The sequence below is a fragment of the Capricornis sumatraensis genome, chromosome 8, assembly GCF_032405125.1.
Source record: "Capricornis sumatraensis isolate serow.1 chromosome 8, serow.2, whole genome shotgun sequence".
NCBI lineage: Eukaryota > Metazoa > Chordata > Mammalia > Artiodactyla > Bovidae > Capricornis > Capricornis sumatraensis.
In genome coordinates this window covers 78,656,337-78,673,101 of record NC_091076.1, presented here as the reverse complement: position 1 = coordinate 78,673,101, position 16,765 = coordinate 78,656,337, and the positions used below count along the sequence as shown (strand labels likewise).

The 16,765-nt window shown below is 47.0% G+C and overlaps 1 protein-coding gene across 1 annotated transcript in view; it reads left to right on the top strand.

The window, feature by feature from the left end:
• Positions 1 to 16,765, top strand: part of PIK3R5 (phosphoinositide-3-kinase regulatory subunit 5) — a 72,461-nt gene that overhangs the window by 34,197 nt on the left and 21,499 nt on the right. Inside the window, exons 2-3 of the mRNA XM_068976906.1 lie at positions 12,428 to 12,543; positions 14,709 to 14,809. Coding sequence (XP_068833007.1) covers positions 12,441 to 12,543; positions 14,709 to 14,809 — 204 coding nt within the window. The 5' untranslated portion in view covers positions 12,428 to 12,440. The remainder of the gene's footprint in view (positions 1 to 12,427; positions 12,544 to 14,708; positions 14,810 to 16,765) is intronic.

Below are 16,765 nucleotides of genomic sequence, written 5' to 3'. Positions count from 1 at the left end.
GCATTTGCTGGCAAACAAGACAGGCTCTGAATTTGAAAGGCAGCAGGATTAAACAGGGGCTTCCCACGTGGCGCTAGTGGTAAAGAACCCACCTGCATTAGCAGGAGATGTAATGAGATGTGGGTTTGATCCCTGGGTTGGGAAGAGGGCATGGCAGGAGGGCATGGCAACCCACTTCAGTGTTTTTGTGTGGAGAATCCCATGGACAGAGAAGCCTGGTGGGCTACAGTCAATAGGGTCACAAAGAGTTGGACATAAACTGAAGCAACTTAGCACGCACGCAGGATTAAACAGTCTCCAAGGCCAGGTGCCCATGGTTTAGCCCAGGAATCCATAGAATTTGGTTGCTGCCTGGTCTATGCCTTGGTACATTCTTACAGTCTGTCTTTGCTTCCCCATTTTGGCAGTAGTTTCTGTTTTCCCATCTCCAGCTTCTTTATGTATACAGAGAAGCTAAATTGCCTAGATCATGCCAAGAAAAGACAAGCCTCACTTACCAGGGAGAGAAAGCTCTGTGCCTCAGTCTCCTCATCTGTAAAATGGGAAAATGGGGGAAAGAGCATATCTACCTCATACGGATTCAGTGAATTAATTTATTGAAAGCACCTAGACAGTGCCTGGCACATAGTACATCCTCAGTTAGCATTAGCTGCTGTTATAAATATTACATACAAAGGCAATATAATGCATCTTACTGTCTTTCAGTATTTTTCCAGATAATTACTTGGGTAGGAGGGAGTCAGATAGACCTGGGTTCAAATTCTGCCTAAACTGCTTGCAGTTGTATGATCTTGGGAAGGTCATTTAGCTACCAGGGACTACATTTGCCTCCTCCTTGTATGTTCAGAGTTTTATGAGGTTATTCAGAGTAAATGAGCTCAAGGCTTCAAGCCCTAAGCACAGGAGTCAGTGCTGTAACCTGTTAGCATCTTTCTTCTTCTCTCCTCCATTCATCCCATCTCTTCTTGGTCTGAACCACAACTTGGTCTTCTTGGGAATCCTTGTGCCCTTTCCTTGGTAAAGAAGAGTGTGAGCGAAGGTGGGAAGTAGGCAAAGACTTATCTCGCCCTCTTGGCCCCTTTTGGCACACTTCCCCTACATCCGCCCCCTGCCCCCCCATACCACCACCACCTACCTTTTCACACATCCTTGCTCTCCCGGCCCTAGAGCCATTCTGCTGCCCACTGTCCACCGTCACTGCCGTCACAGACCCATCTGTTGGCTAAATGTCCTCCAGGAATCTTATGTTCTTGAAAAATAAGTGAGGACAGAGGAAGTGAGCCACCACCCTAACCCAGGGAGAATGAATCACTGACGATGAGGATTTAGGCAATTTTTGTGCAAGATGGCTTCCAGGGAAGCCTCAGATGATAACACCGAGGTGAAACCATGTACCCAGCCCTTTGGGTGTCTAGAACGCAGTAGAGATAACTTCCTGCGAACACAGTGTAGGCGATGGCGTGGGCTTTGGAGTATGGCCAAGGTGGGCTGTGCTTACAGCTCAGGCTATAAGAATGATGACCACGGGAATTTGTCCAAGTAAATGGCTTACCCTCCCTGAACTGCAGGAATTGTACATAACTGTGAGTATGCCGTGGGGTGACTGTGATCATTACACTAGACTGTCATGGGGAAGTACCAAGCCTGGGACCTGACATGGAACAGCCGCTCGGTGGTAGGCAGTCTGTCCTCTTTCCTTCTCTCCTGTTCTCTAGGCTGAAACTGATAGACAATTGACGTTCCTATCTAATATTACAAAGATGTTGGTTAATTTATCTAATATCACAAAAATATCGATTAATTCTTCTTTTATTTCTCACTCTTTTTAAAATTGCAGTAAAATACTTATGCCATTAACTCTACCACTGTAACTATTTTTAAGTGTATGGTTTCATAGTGTTTTTTCACATTGCTGTGCAACTGACCTTCAGAACTCTTTTCATCTTGTAAAACTAAAACTCTATACCCATTAAATAACCCCCGCCCCTTTCCCTGAACACCTGGAAACCACCATTGAACTTTCTGTCTCTACAAATTTGACTACTCTAGAGACTCATAGAAGTGGAACCATACAGTGTTTGTTTTTTTGTGACTGGCTTGTTTCACTTGGCGTGATGTCCTCAAGACTCATCCGTGATGGAGCACGTGACAGAGCTTCCTTCCTTTTTAAGGCTGAATACTATCCCATTGTATGTGCGGACCACGTCTGATATCCATTCCTCTGTCCGTGGACACACGGATGGCTTCTGCGTTTCCTATTGTGAATACTGCTTCAGTGGACATGGGTGTACAATAATATGTTCTGGTCTCTGTTTTCAGTTCTTTGGGGTATATGCCAAGAAGTGGAATTGCTGGATCATGTGGTAATTCTATTTTCAGTTTTGGGAGGACTCAGCATGCCATTTTCTATAGTGGCCGCCCCATTTTACTTTCCCACCAGCAGTGCACAAGGGTTCCAATTGCTCCACATCCTCACTCACACTTATTTTTGTTTTTCATAATGACCATGCTAATGGGTGTGCAGTGGTACCTCATTGTGGTTTTGATGTGGATTTCCCTCATGATTAGGGATGTTGAGCATCTTTTCATGTGCTTATTGACCAATTGTGTATCTTTGGAGAAATGTTTATTCAAGACCTTTGACCATTTTTAATTGGGTTTTTTGTTGTGTTGAGTTGCAGGACTTTGTGTATTTTGGATATCACCTCCTTGTTAGACATATGATTTGCAAATATCCTCTCCCTCTCTAGGCTGCCTTTTTACTCTGTTTATTTTTTCCTTTGATGCAAGAGTTTTAAATTTTAATGTAGTCAAGTTTATCTGTTTTTCCCTTTCCTGTGCTTTGGTGTCTTTTCCAAGAACTTATTGACAAAGCTAATGTGCTGAAGTGTTCCTCCTGTTTTCTTCTGAGTTTTGTAGTTTAAACCCTGTACGTTTCATTCTCTGATTCATTTTGAATTAATTCTTTATGATACTGAATTTTCCTGTCTACCGAGAGGTTATGCATTTCTGTTTATTTGCCTTCCTTTGTGTTCCTCAAAAGTTTTACTTCACTGAATACCTGCAGATTTTAAAAGCTTATTTCCTCTTATTTTATTCTTTTCGTTGCTGTGTATGTGGGTCTCTTTCCAACTCCATTTTTGTTTTTTGTGTGTCTGAATGATATTAACTTCTACTTTAATTTGTATCCAGCCACCTTATCTGATTCTCTTATTTGTGGTAGCCATTTTTCATTTCATTATTTTGGCTTTTTATAAACAATTTGAGGGTGAAAAAGTATAAATGATGCCAGTTCTATAATTGGCAAAGCCGTAATTCATAGTAAGCCTCCATGAATGACACATGACGCATACAGCCTCAGAAAGTTCTTCACCTATTTCTTGGAGTTACTCGAAATACCCTGGCTGAGCAACAGATGAATTAAAATAAAGAGCTCGTAAATAGGGGTGGCATGGTACAAAACAAAACAGCAAGCAGTGAAATAAACTGAACTTAAAGCCACTGTTCAGGGAAAAAAACTGTAATTATCGTAGTTATTATGTTTACTATAAATTTAAAAAATAATTATTTCAGGAATTGTGATGTGTGAAAGTTTTTAACACAAATCTGCATCCCTGTTTTAAGAGAAAACAATATTACAACATTCAGATTAAGAGAGGAGCTAAAATCACAATATTCAAAAATAATTTTTAAAAGTATATAGGAATTCTAGATCCTTGCTAAGAAATTTTAAAATCTGACTAAGATGAGCGAAACCATCAGAAAATCTAAATTTGCAAAATTGACCCATGAAGTAGTTGAATATCTACACAGCCCCAAAACTCTGGAATAAATTTGAAAAAGAATTCTAAAATTAACCTTGAGGAGAGGAGCAGAGGTCACTCACTGCCGCACAATAGTGTCTGATTCTCACTCAATCCGGAGGGTTGCCTGACTGTCCTGAGGTTCTGGACTCAAATTCTAGTTATAGATTCACCACTTTCTTTAAAACATTTATTGATGACTAGTTGATTTACAATGTATTAGTTTCTGCTGAACAGCAAAATGATTCAGTTCTATATATACACTATATGTATATGCATTCTTCTTTATATCCCTTTCCATTATGGCTTATCACAGAGTATTGAATATAGTTCCCTGTGCTCTACAGTGGGACCTTCTTGTTTATCTAGTCTCTATATAATAGTTTGCATCACTGATCCCAAACTCCAATCCATCCCTCCCCTACTCCACTTTCCTTCGGCAACCACAAACCTATTGTCTATTTCTGTGAGTCTGTCTCTGTTTCATTGACAAGTTCATGTGTGTCATAGTTTCCAGTCCACACATAAGTGAGATGCCATATGGCATTTATTTGTCTCTCTCCTTCTGACTTCCTTCACTTGGTATGATAATCTATAGTTCCATCCATGTTACTGACAGTGGCATGATTTCATTCTTTTTTATGACTGAGCAGCATCCCGTTGTATATATGAACCACATCTTCTTGATCCATTCATCTGTAGATGGACATTTAGGTTGCTTCCATGTCTTGGCTATTGTGAACAGCTCTGCTATGAACATAGGGGGTGCATGCATCCTTACCAGTGATAGTTTGGTCTGGATATATGCCCATGAGAGGGATTGCTGGATCATACGAGATTTGCCACTCTCTAACCTGAGCAAGTCCTTCATGGCTCAGAGCCCCCATTTTCTTGTCTGTAGAATGGGAGAGTTGCACTAGATAGTCTGTAAGGTGCCTTTCTAGTCTCATGGTCTAGTGTATGATGCATGTGTGTGGTGGGGATGAGTATGAGTGTATTTGTAAAATAGGAAATGTTACTGTACATCAGAGTCATCCAGGGAGTGTTTTCTTAGCCTGATCTCAAAGCCACCTGGAGTTGAAATGTGTATACTGAGAAAGCACCCTGATAGTTAATTGATCACATTTATTGAATATTTATTATGTATCAGGCACTGTTATAAATATTTTTCATTTATTAACCCATTATGCACAACCTTGAGCTCTCCCAGACACTAACAACACTGTCCTTTTAGGGGACACCAAATTGATGATAGAAACAAATGCATCAACATTTTATGGTAACATTTGGTCATAGTGTTATCAAGATATTCCAGAATATATTAATGTTGTTGTTGTTCAATCACTAAGTAGTGTCTGACTCATTATGACCCACAGACTACAGCACGCCAGGCTCCTTTGTTCTCCACTATCTCCCAGAGTTTGCTCAAATTCACACCCACTGAGGGGTGATGCTATCTAACTGTCTCATCCTCTGCCACCCCCCTTTCCTCCTGCCCTCAGTCTTTCCCAACATCAGGGTCTTTCCCATGAATTAGCTCTTCACATCAGATGGCCAAAGTATTGGAGCTTCAGCTTCAGCATTGTATTAACTATTAAATACTAATTTTTCCTAATTGCCATCAAAATGAAAATACGGTTTAAGCATTCTTGCAGAAAGGCCTCAGAGACCCTCTAAAACCCCTAGAGATTCTCAACTCCAGTTTAGGAACATGAGGTTAGGGGATTTTGAGGCAGCCAGTTCTGCACTAGTCCACCCACAAATAATTAGGACCTGTGACTGTTCATTAAATCTAATCAAGTTCATGAAGGGCAGTGAAGCTTTGGATACCCACTTGGAAAGATATACAAAGGGTATATAAAGCCCATGTAACTATTAAAAAGTATTGTATACACCCAGGTATACCCTTCACCAGGGCTTCCCAGATGGCTCAGTGGTAAAGAATCTTCCTGCCAAGGAGATGTGGGTTTGATCCCTGGGTCAAGAAGGTCCCCTGGAGAAGGAAATGGCAACCCACTCCAGTATTCTTGCCTGGGAAATCTCATGGACAGAGTAGCCTGGCGGGCTACAGTCCATGGGGTCATAAAGAGTCGGACACAATTTAGCAAATAAACAACAACAGCAACAACATACTCTTCACCAAGTTTCCCTTAATGTTAGCAGTTTATGTGACGTGGTGCAATTATCCAAACCAGGAAATGGTAATGATCCAAATCCTTGAATTCTAGCCAGTGTCCCCTAATATCCCCTTTCAGTTCCAGAATCGAGTCCAGGATCCCACATCACATTTAGCTTTTGCATCCCCTTAGTCTCCTCCAGTCTGTGACAGTTACTAAGTCCTGCCTTATATTTTATGACCTTGACTCTTTGGTGAATTATTTTATAGAATTTGTCTGCATTCGGTTCTTTTGTTTTGTTTGTTTGTTTTGGCCACACTGTGAGGCATGTGAGATCTCACTACCCCGATCAGGGCTCGAACCTATGCCCCCTTGCCTTGGAAGTGCAGACCCTTAGCCACTGGACCACCAGGGAAGTCCCTACGTTTGGTTTTGAATGGTTACTCATGATTTGGTTTGTGTGGTTGGGAATTTTTGGCAAGAATCCCACAGAAGTGATGCTGTGTCTCTCTTAGTGACTCGAATCAGGATATGGGAAGATACATGATGTTGAGGTGTGTTATTATTGGTGATATTAAATTTAGTCCTGAAGTTAAAGCAGGGCTGGATTTCTCCTCTGTGACAGTATTTTTTCTCGTAATTGATCAGTTTATTGGGGAAAATACTCAAAAAACTCTGTACATATCCTGTTTTCGCTGAGATTGTCACTCATAGATTTTAGCATCTGTTGGTGGGTCTTGCCTGTAATAGAACTGTGGTGTTGGTCTAACAGTCATTTTGTATTTCTCTCATTCCTGTCACATTTATTAACTGGAATTCTTTTTTTGTGAAGAAGACCTGTACTTTCTCTCTTCTCTTTATTGATTTTTTTTTTTTACTTTATACTTTATGACATTAGTGTAGACTCATGGGTATTTATTTCATCCTGTGAATTATTATCCAACACTTTGATTATTTAGTTGTTCGGACTATCCTGGCTTTGACCATTAGAAGCTCCTTTAAGTTGGCTCCTATGCCTTTTAACATTCCCCATCAGTGGCTCAGTGGTAAAGAATCTGCCTGCCAATGCAGGAGCCACAGGAGATGCAAGTTCGATCCCTGGGTCAGGAAGATCCCTTGGAGGGGGAAATGGCAACCCACTCCAGTATTCTTGCCTAGAGAATCCCGTGGAGAGAAGAGCCTGGTGGGCTGCAGTCCATGGGGTCACAAAGAGTCAGACACGACTGAGCATGCACACATCTTTTTCTAAATATTGGCTTATTTTCTGGTTCTACAAGATGTACCAAGCCTCCAGATTTATCTTCTATATTTCCTGCCCCAATCCTAAAATCAGCTGTTTGTCTAAGAAGCCTTGGTTCCTTTGATTGGAAAATGATATTTAGAAACCAAGGTCTGGGTGCTGGAGGTGCTTATCATTATTGGGAAGTCATTGTTTCTAGGCTCTCTCAACAGACAGAGCTAGAAAATATAGGTACACATATTAATTCATAGTCCACACAAATGGTTTTTTCACTTCTATTTGTATCCATCTGTTGTTGTTGCTCCAATACTTTGGCCACCTGATGTGAAGAGCCAACTCATTGGAAAAGACCCAGATGCTGGGAAAGATTGAGGGCAGGAGGAGAAAGGGATGACAGAGGACGAGATGGTTGGATGGCATCACTGACTCCATGGACATGAGTTTGAGCAAGCTCTGGGAGATGGTGATGGACAGAGAAGCTCGGCATGCTGCAGTCCATGGGGTCACAAAGAGTCAGACACGACTGAGCAACTGAACAGATACGTGTCTACCTGAGTAGACATTAAAACCCATGAGTTGATAGTGATTTCTCCAATTCCAGTCCTACACCAGAAGGTGGTTCATTCTAGACTTACCCCTTTCCTTATCTGTAACTTCTTTCTCTAACAGTAAGAAACTGGCTCTCATTATCTGTGATCTGTTTGCTAATTTGTTCGGTCCTAGCGTACAGGTGCTAGTGGTAAAGAATCCACCTGCAATGCAAGAGACACAGGTTTGATCCCTGGATCGGGCATATCCCCTGGAGAAGGAAACAGCAACCCACCCCGGTATTGTTGCTTGGGAAATTCCATGGACAAAGCAGTGGGCTTCAGTAGTAGGAGGTGGGCTACAGTCCGTGGGGTCGTACGTCAAACATGACTGAACATACACACACCCAACATACACATGAAGGAGTTTCAGGATTTATAACCCACATCTCTGTAAGAAGCAAGTTTAGTAACCAGAACGCAGTATTCATATATGGTTCTTTTTGTCTTTAGCCTTACAGTAGGCAGTGGAAGTACTGTTTTCCAGTGACTGAGGTTAGTTTCTGTATTCCCCATTCCTTACAGTGTGGTTCTACTAATCATTTACTAGTAAGTTAAGGTAATTTGTTGTTTGGTTCCTACTTTTTCCCCCCGCGCCTCCCCAGATCCTGGTTGATTTATTTCATTAACAAAAATTGTTTTAATTTATTTATGTATTTGGCTGCACAGAGTCTTAGTTGCAGCATGTGGGATCTAGTTCCCTGACCCCGGGTCAGACCTGGGCCCCCTGCACTGGGAGCACAGAGTCTTAGCCACTGGACCAGCAGGGAAGTCCTCTATTTATTTCATTTGGGATATGTAAAATATTGCGATGGTTCCAGGAGCTGAAGCCATATATGAAGGTGTCCTCAGAGAAGAGCTACTCCTCCGTACTCCCCAATCCCATTCCCTTGCCCCTTCCATCTCACCCCAGTCTCCTTGGTTTCTGGTATATCCTTCCTGTATTGGAAGTGAAATTTTTACAAATTAGTTCAAAGAAGAGATTCTGCCTTACAAAGAGACATAAGGAGGAGACTGGTGACACAGAAGGGAGATGAAGCCTCAGAGGACCGTAGGAAGGGGGAGAGGGAGGGCTGGCCCAGGACCAAAGCAGTGGGGTCAGCTCAGCACCACAGGCCTTGGTGTTTCTCATATGTCCACCTATGGGGCTAAGTCTTCAAAACACAGGCCTGGAATATTCCAGAACACAAAGGAAGCAGTGTGGAGTGTTGCCAGAGCCTGGAGGCCCATACTTCCCTCTCTAGGAGATGTAGACTCCACAATTCTGCCGTTTTCCACTAAATCCCTCAAGAAAAGAACCTTTCTTCCTGGCCGCATGTGGGGCGGGCTGCATCAGGAAACCAGGCCGACCCTGCCCATGAGGGGAGGTGCCTCCTGTCTTGCATCGTGGGGTCATGTCATCATGAGAAGAGGTGGTCTCCTTCTGCCCTCCAGCGCCTGCTCCCCACACCCTTGAGCCATCAGGCCTCACTGGCCTCACTGGCCTCACTGTCCTGCTCAGGTCCATAGTGAGGACTCATCCTTACTGGCTCAGAAGAGGAACTTGGAGGTGGAGGCAGGCCCTGTTGTTGAGTGTTTCAACACTACCCCATTGAGGGTGAAAGAGGGGGGCAATTCCCATTCCTGGCAGCAGCTGGAATTTCACAACTTGACCTCCTGGTAGTAAGGCGGCAGGGCTGGGGGCTGGGGGGTTAGGAGGGGGATGCCAGGGGAAGCCAGGCCTTGCCCACTAAGCCTTTGAGAAAAGTCATCATCCTAGGGAGGGAGAGGTACCCCCTCTTCCCCTTTCATCTCCACCCGAAAGCCACTGGAGTTCTGCTGACAAGTCACCAAAGGCGGCTGATGACTGACTCATCACAGAAGTAAGCATGCCAGAGGGCTGGGCTGTGAACCGCAGTGTGCTGGGCTAACCCCCCGGGGCTGCCAGGATCCCCTGCCAGGCTCCCATCCCTCCATCCCTCGGCTCCCAGGACCCAGCACCTCAAGGAGGTCCTGCCTCTGTGAAGAGCTGGGTCAAGCTCGAGATGGCCTCAGGGTACCAGGGAGACTGCCCAGTGCCCTGAGGATAAGGTCTTGATTGTCTCCGAATGAGCAGCCGAAGACACGGAGGCCTGGAGATGGGAAAGTCGCTCGGGGCCCAGAGACGGGGAGAAGCCTGGCCCGTGGCATTGGACGGGGTGGTGGGGAGCAGCCTTCGGCGTCCGTGCATCCACTGTCAGCAGCCCAGGACACTGCTCTGAGGATGGGGCGGCGGCAGACATGATGTCGGCTGAGGATGTGCATTTGCGTCCTGCCTCTGCGTCAGATATGCTGGGACACCGGAGGGCACTCCTTCCTGCCTCCTGACACAGCCAGATTGTCTGTTGCAGCAGGAATTGGACGGAGGGATTTTTAAACTTAGTTCACCGGGATGGCTCAGTGATAAAGAATCCACCTGCCAATGCAGGAGACACAGGTTTGATCCCAGATAGGGAAGATCCCCTGGAGGAGGAAATGGCAACCCACTCCAGTATTTTTGCCTGGAGAATCCCATAGACAGGGGAGCCTGGCAGGCGACAGTCCATGGGGTCACAAAGAGTCAGACATGACTGAGCGAAGGGAACGGGAACACAGCAGGTTCTGCCTTCGCTCTGAGCTTGAGAACACCTGGTCCCCTTGAGCCATCGTGGTCATCACTTGGTCCAGCCGAGGTTGTTGCTTCTGGGGGCCCTGGTCCTCTTCCTGGAGGAGGCAGGCCTGCAGTGGGCAGCTAATATAGACACGTGTGGTGGGAATGGAAGTCTCCTAAAGCAAGATCATGTTAGTTAACTGAGTACACTCGCTGCGGTAGTTAACAAAAAATTTTATTTTTCTCCCAGCAGCTGTATCTAACTGGGCCAAGGAGCAGTCAGAGCCAGACTGTCTGGGTTGCCACCCCTAGCTGTGTGACCTTAGGGAAGTTGTTTAACCTCTCTGTGCTACAGAGTGCCCACGCTCCCTCTGGCTTCCCCCCAAAGTGTCCAGTCTTCAGCCTCTTACTGCTATGTTTCCCTCACCAGGCTGGAGGCCCGCCAAGTGAAGAATCCGCAAAATAGCTCCAGTCCAGCTTTTCATCCTAGTATCCTAGATTGAACCCGCGTCTCTTGCGTCTCCCGCATTGGCAGGTGAATTCTTTACCCCTAGAGCGGGGCCACTCTTAGTGCCTTGGGATTAGTAAATCCCTGGAGGAAAGAACGCACGCGCACTGCTTCCCAGGAGGCCCACCCCCATGCCATCCCAGGGACATCACTGAAGTGAGGTGATGCTGAGCCACTCACAAAGGGCTTCTGTTTCCCTTGGTGTCTTGTTCCTTCCCAGCTAGGGAAGTGGGAGGGTTTGCCTGCTGGGCTTCTGTGAGCTGACCACAGGGTCCAGGCCAGGATGTCCTGCGTCTTTGCATGTCATTTGCATGGCTCAGCTCTGAGCGTTGTACTTCTGCTTGTGGTTTCCGGGTCCATCCCCTGTTCCACAGAGCTGGACAACTGCTTCCTCGGCTTCCCTCTGTGACCTGGCCTGACTGGCCAATTGTGGAGTCAGCCTGGACAGGGTGAATGCAGGGAAATTCCCTAGGAAAGAGGGATCACGGAAAAGACTGTAGCAGGAAAGCTTTCCTGTCTTGAAAGCTTGCTCAGTGCATCCACCCTGGTACTGAATTTCCCCAACAGCCCTGGAGGCTTAATACCTTGTCATACCCATTTTACAGCTAAGTAAACAGAAATACAGAGAAGTGAAAGACATTGCCTAGTGCATGACTAGCAAATACTAGAGTGGAGATTTGAGTCCAAGTCTGTTGATGCCAAACACCAGGCTTATTCCTTGACAAGGTGACCTGTCACAGCTTCCCTGGGGGCCCAGGAGCCCATGCTTCAACGTGAAGCTGGCCCTGCTGCAGGCTTTCAGAATGTGGCCCTTGGCACCATTGCCCATCTGTTGCTAAAACCCCTTCTTAGATCTCCTCAGCAGCCCTCCAGCCTGAGCTCAGTACCCCTGTCCCTCGTCAGCAGGAAAGAGGAAGTGGTTCTCTGAAAGACTAAGCCAAGGAAGGTCTTTGAATAACTGGTAACTTTGCTAAGCCTCAGAGAAAGCAAAGGAAAACAGCCAAAGTGGAGGTGAGGGCAGGAATGGACTGGGTGCCTAGGGCCTGGGCACCTGAGCAGACGGTATGGTGTGGTGGGCGTGGGGCGCCTGTGAAGGCGGAAGGCCCCTGACGCACTGAGGGGGATCTCAGCGATGTGGTCATCAGGAACAGGCTCCCTGCCTGCCCGTCCCTGGAGGCTGGGGGACTCAAGCCTGGAAATTCAGAAGAAAGTCCCCCAAGTGATGCTGGTTTTTCCTTTGAGGTCCTCCTGCCCAGCAATGGGGCTGGCCATGTCCTGGGCACTCCCCGGGCTCTTGGAGACACTCACCCCTGCCTGTGGGGCCCACACATCTCCACTCCCCTCCTCCCCCGACCCCTCACTTCCTTAGCCTGTGCTGTCGGGTGGCCTGAGTGCCCTGTCTTGCCTCTCTGAGCAGCACAGCCAGGGGCGGTCCAGCCCCGGAGGCAGCCGACTGACGGCACAGGGCTGGGAGTGCCCGCTGTCTCCACTGGCTGCCCTGCTTGGCCATGTGCTCCTTGAGCCTGAGGGTCTCCAGACTGACCAGCGTCTGTCTCCCACACAGGCGATGACTCAGGATGCAGCAAGGGGCCACGACATGCACGGAGGACCGCATCCAGCACGCCCTGGAGCGCTGCTTGCATGGGCTCAGCCTCAGCCGCCGCTCCACCTCCTGGTCAGGTAGGTTCCCAGGGAGCAGGGGAGGAGGCGCATTGAGGGGCTGCAGGGAACGCTGGGCCAGGCCCGGGCCGGCAGATTCCGGTTCCAACCCTGTCTGCGTGACTCGGACCTCACGTAGGCAGGTGCTCGGCAGCAGGGCACCTGACGGAGAGTTGCCCTGGGTCAGGGGGCTGCCGTTTCTCCTCTCCCCCATGGTGTCTTCTTCATCCTCTTCGGGTGCTGGAAGCCTACCTCCCTAAGGTCTGCTTAGACACTCAGCTGCTGATTTCAAAAGAGCAGCTAAGACCCCATGAACAGCCCTCCCCAGAATTCTCCCATTTTACCTGATTTCTAGTTCTCTCCAGAGTCTCATCCTTCTCTTGCCCATAAAACAATGGAGAATCTTGGCAGACCTTCAGAAAGTAGGAGTTCTCCATGTCACGTGATCCCCAGACAGAGAAACGGGGGTATCTATAGACTAGGGCAGTTGTGTCTCCAAGGCTGGTGCCTAACTCTAATATCTCCTTATGCTCTTAAAGATTTTCCCTATCTCACTTGCCTCCCTAACTGCCCTATGAGATAGACATCCGTGTACCTTGAATACGCCTGGTTCCTTCCTACCTCAGGACCTTTGCACTTGCTGCCTGGTATTTTTCCCTCAGAACTCTGCAGATCTGGCTCCTTCTCACTCAGGTCTCAGCTCACACCACACGTTCTCAGAGAAGCTTTCCTTGGCCTTTGGAGTTCAGCAGATCCAACTTACAGCTGACTCTCATGGGCTGTAGGAACTTGTACAAGTCCCTTAGCCTCTCAGGGCTCAACTTCCTTGCCTGTAAAATGAGAATAATAATAGCAGGAACCACCTTCCCAAGGAGAGGATGGGAGACTCAATGGAGGTGATGTATGAAAAGCCTGCCAACTTATAGGTACAGTTTTTGTTGTTCAGTTGCTCAGTTGTGTCCTACTCTTTGCAACCGCATGGACTGCAGCACACCAGGCTTTCCTGTCTTTCACTATCTCCTGGAGCTTGCTGAAACTCATGTCTATTGAGACAGTCATGCTATCTAACCATCTCATCCTCTGCTGACCCCCTTCTCCTCTTGCCTTCAGTCTTTCCCAGCATCAGGATCTTTTCCAGTGAGTTGGCTCTTTGCATCAGGTGGCCAAAGTATTGGAGCATCAGCATCAGTCCTTCCAATGAATATTCAGGATTGATCTCCTTTAGGATTGACTGTTTTGATCTCCTTGTTGTCTAAGGGACTCTCAAGAGTCTTCTCTCCAGCACCACAATTGAAAAGCATCAATTCTTTGGTGCTCAGCCTTCTTTATGTCCAACTCTCCCATCCGTACATGACCAAAGGTACACAGTAGGTGCTCAATAAATGGCAGTTTTCTTCCTTCTGGCCTCCCACCCAGGTTTTAAGGAGACTAAGTTTACAGAATTGAGGGGCCATTGTTAAGTTAAAGAATGCAAAGATGTCCGACTTTGGCAAAAGTTACCAAAACCTGTGACCATAGGAATGCAACGTCAGGGCCTTCAGAACTTTGGAGGGAGCTCAGACACAAGAGGGGGCCACTTGGGCCTGCATTGCTCTTTTCCCCCTGTCTCACACACACATACACAGGCCTCCATGACCGCCTCTTTAACTTGGGGGTTTACCCTTACTGACTGCAGGGAAGCAGATTGACAAACTAAGTCTGGGGAAGTTACAGGGTGACAAAGTGCTAATTGTCACTTTTAAAACAGAAATGAATGGTGCTTCCCCTTCCCAGGCTCCACCACCTGGTAGTCCCGGGAGGTCCCATGGCTGTCACAGACTTAGCCTCGTGCCCTGGGATGGAGCTTATGGGGCACCTGTCCTTGTTCCTCCAACTGTCTCTGCTCCTGTCCCCCTTCCCTGCATCTCAGAGGTTGTGGGCAGGCTGATCCTCTCTGGAGGGACAAGGAGCAGAGTGGTGGCCTGTTCCTTGGCCTCTAAGGGGGATCCCAGCCCCTCTGTGTCACTTGAACCTCCTGTCTCCTGGAAGAAGCTTACTATTATCTAGATGGGGCCTGATAGGGTCCAGTGTGTTGGTCTAGAATTTTCTGAGACTCTCCCATCAGAAGGTAATGCCCCAGTGCAGCCCCAGGAATGCCCAATTCTCTCCAACCCTGAGCTGACACCTAGCCTCTTCTCCCTTTCCAGCTGGGTTGTGTCTGAACTGCTGGAGCCTGCAGGAGCTGGTGAGCAGGGACCCGGGCCACTTCCTTATCCTCCTGGAGCAGATCCTGCAGAAGACCCGAGAGGTGAGGGCTCGGCTTGGCTTTGAAGGGTGGCACTGGGTCAGCCTTGTAGAGTCCACTGGTAGCTCAGTGGTAAAGAACCCGCCTGCCAAAGCAGGAGACATAAGAGACATGGGTTCAGTGGCTGGGTCAGGAAGATCCCCTGGAGGAGGGAGTGGCAGCCCACACCAGTATTCTGGCCTGGAGAATCCAATGGACAGAGGAGTCTGACAGGCTACAGTCCACAGGGTCACACAGAGTCGGACACGACTGAAGCGACTTAGAATGCACGTTCTGAAGGTCAGTTCAAGGGTGCCTGGACTACCAGGGGGCTTGGAGGCACTGGAAGCCTGAGTTCTCTGCTTCAGCGGTACTTGTGGATCTGAGTCCTCAGGAGAGGGACATCGTACTTTCACTACGAACGCGTGCTGTGTGAGCCGGGGGCCCAAGTTGACGCTGCTTCTTAAGACAGACAGTGCTTCTATGTCACAGGTGGCACTAGTGGTAAAGAACTTGCCTGCCAGTGTAGGAGACATAAGAGACGCCAGTTCAGTCCCTGGGTTGGGAAGATCTCCTGGAGAAGGAAATGGCAACCCACTCCAGTACTCTTGCCTGGAGAATTCTATGGACAGCGGAGCCTGGCAGGCTACAGTCTGGGTCACAAAGAGTTGGACATGACTGAAGTGACTTAGCCCACCCGCTCCTTATAAATCAAAGGATTGACTACAAAGGAGAGAGGAATCTCTGCCAAATTCCTTTCCTCGAAAAGTCCCATGAGAACAAAAACACAAAAGTGAAAATTGATCTGATTGGAGAAGTAAACCGAGACCTCCTCTAACTGTTCAATGTGCATGCGTGCTCAGTTGCTCGCTCAATTGTGTCCAACTCTTTGCAACCCCATGGACTGCAGCCTGCCAGGTTCCTCCTATCCATGGGGATTCTCCAGGCAAGAACACTGGAGTGGGTTGCATTTCTTCCTCCAGGGGATCTTCCCAACCCAGGGATTGAACCCACGTCTCCTACATTGCAGGTGGATTCTTTACCACTGAGCCACCAGGGAAGCCCAACAGTTCAATAAATAGGCTTTTATGACTTAAAGAAGAGTAGGTTTAAAGCTGGTTTGGGCTAGACTTCCAGAGCAGTCACAAGTCCCTACAGAGACTTGCTTTTTTGTAAGAGTTTCTTTTTAAGTTTTCCTTTCTTTCTTCTTTAAGAAAGAAGAAAGAAATACATGACTACGTTAAAAAACACATGTCTTTCTCAGCTGGTTTTTTACCTGTGAGAAGAAAGCCTTGGTTCATCAAGACACCCACGGCCAGTTCTGCCACCACCATTTACCTGATGCTTTCCCTGGCCACAAGCAGACCAGCTTAGAATGGCTAAACCACCTCGAGGTTGCTTATCTTATGAACCAAAAAATAAAGGAACAACCACTGTGTAGCAATAGGGGACAATTTTGTATTGGGTTGACCAAAAAGTTCATGTGGGTTTTTACAGAAAATCCCAAGTGAACTTTTTAACTAACCCAATAGAAGGGGCCAGCTGAGCAGCATATGTGCTGGACACATAGTCTCTTCAGGGTGAAAGAGAAGGAGAATTCTAAATTTCATCCTGCTGACATCACCAGCCACAGCAGAGGTGGCGTGCCTTTCTCTGCCTCTTCAACCCCCATGAATGCCACAATGAGTGGGGAGACCACTAGCATTTTAACCAAAGAATTCCAAATCATGTGTATATATGTGTGTTTATGATGGAGTGGGTGAGCTCTATCAAAGAGATGACTCATAAAAGAAGAAACAGAACTTGTAAACAATATGGAAAATGTTGCCTCAGTTATAATAAAATAAATGCAAATGAAAGCCATAGTGACACAGCTTTTGCCTAGCAAATTTGCAAAAACTTTGAAATAACCCTTGCAGGGAAAGGCATGGTGAAACTGGTACTTTCATACATACAAGGTATTATAAATGGCAAAATTCT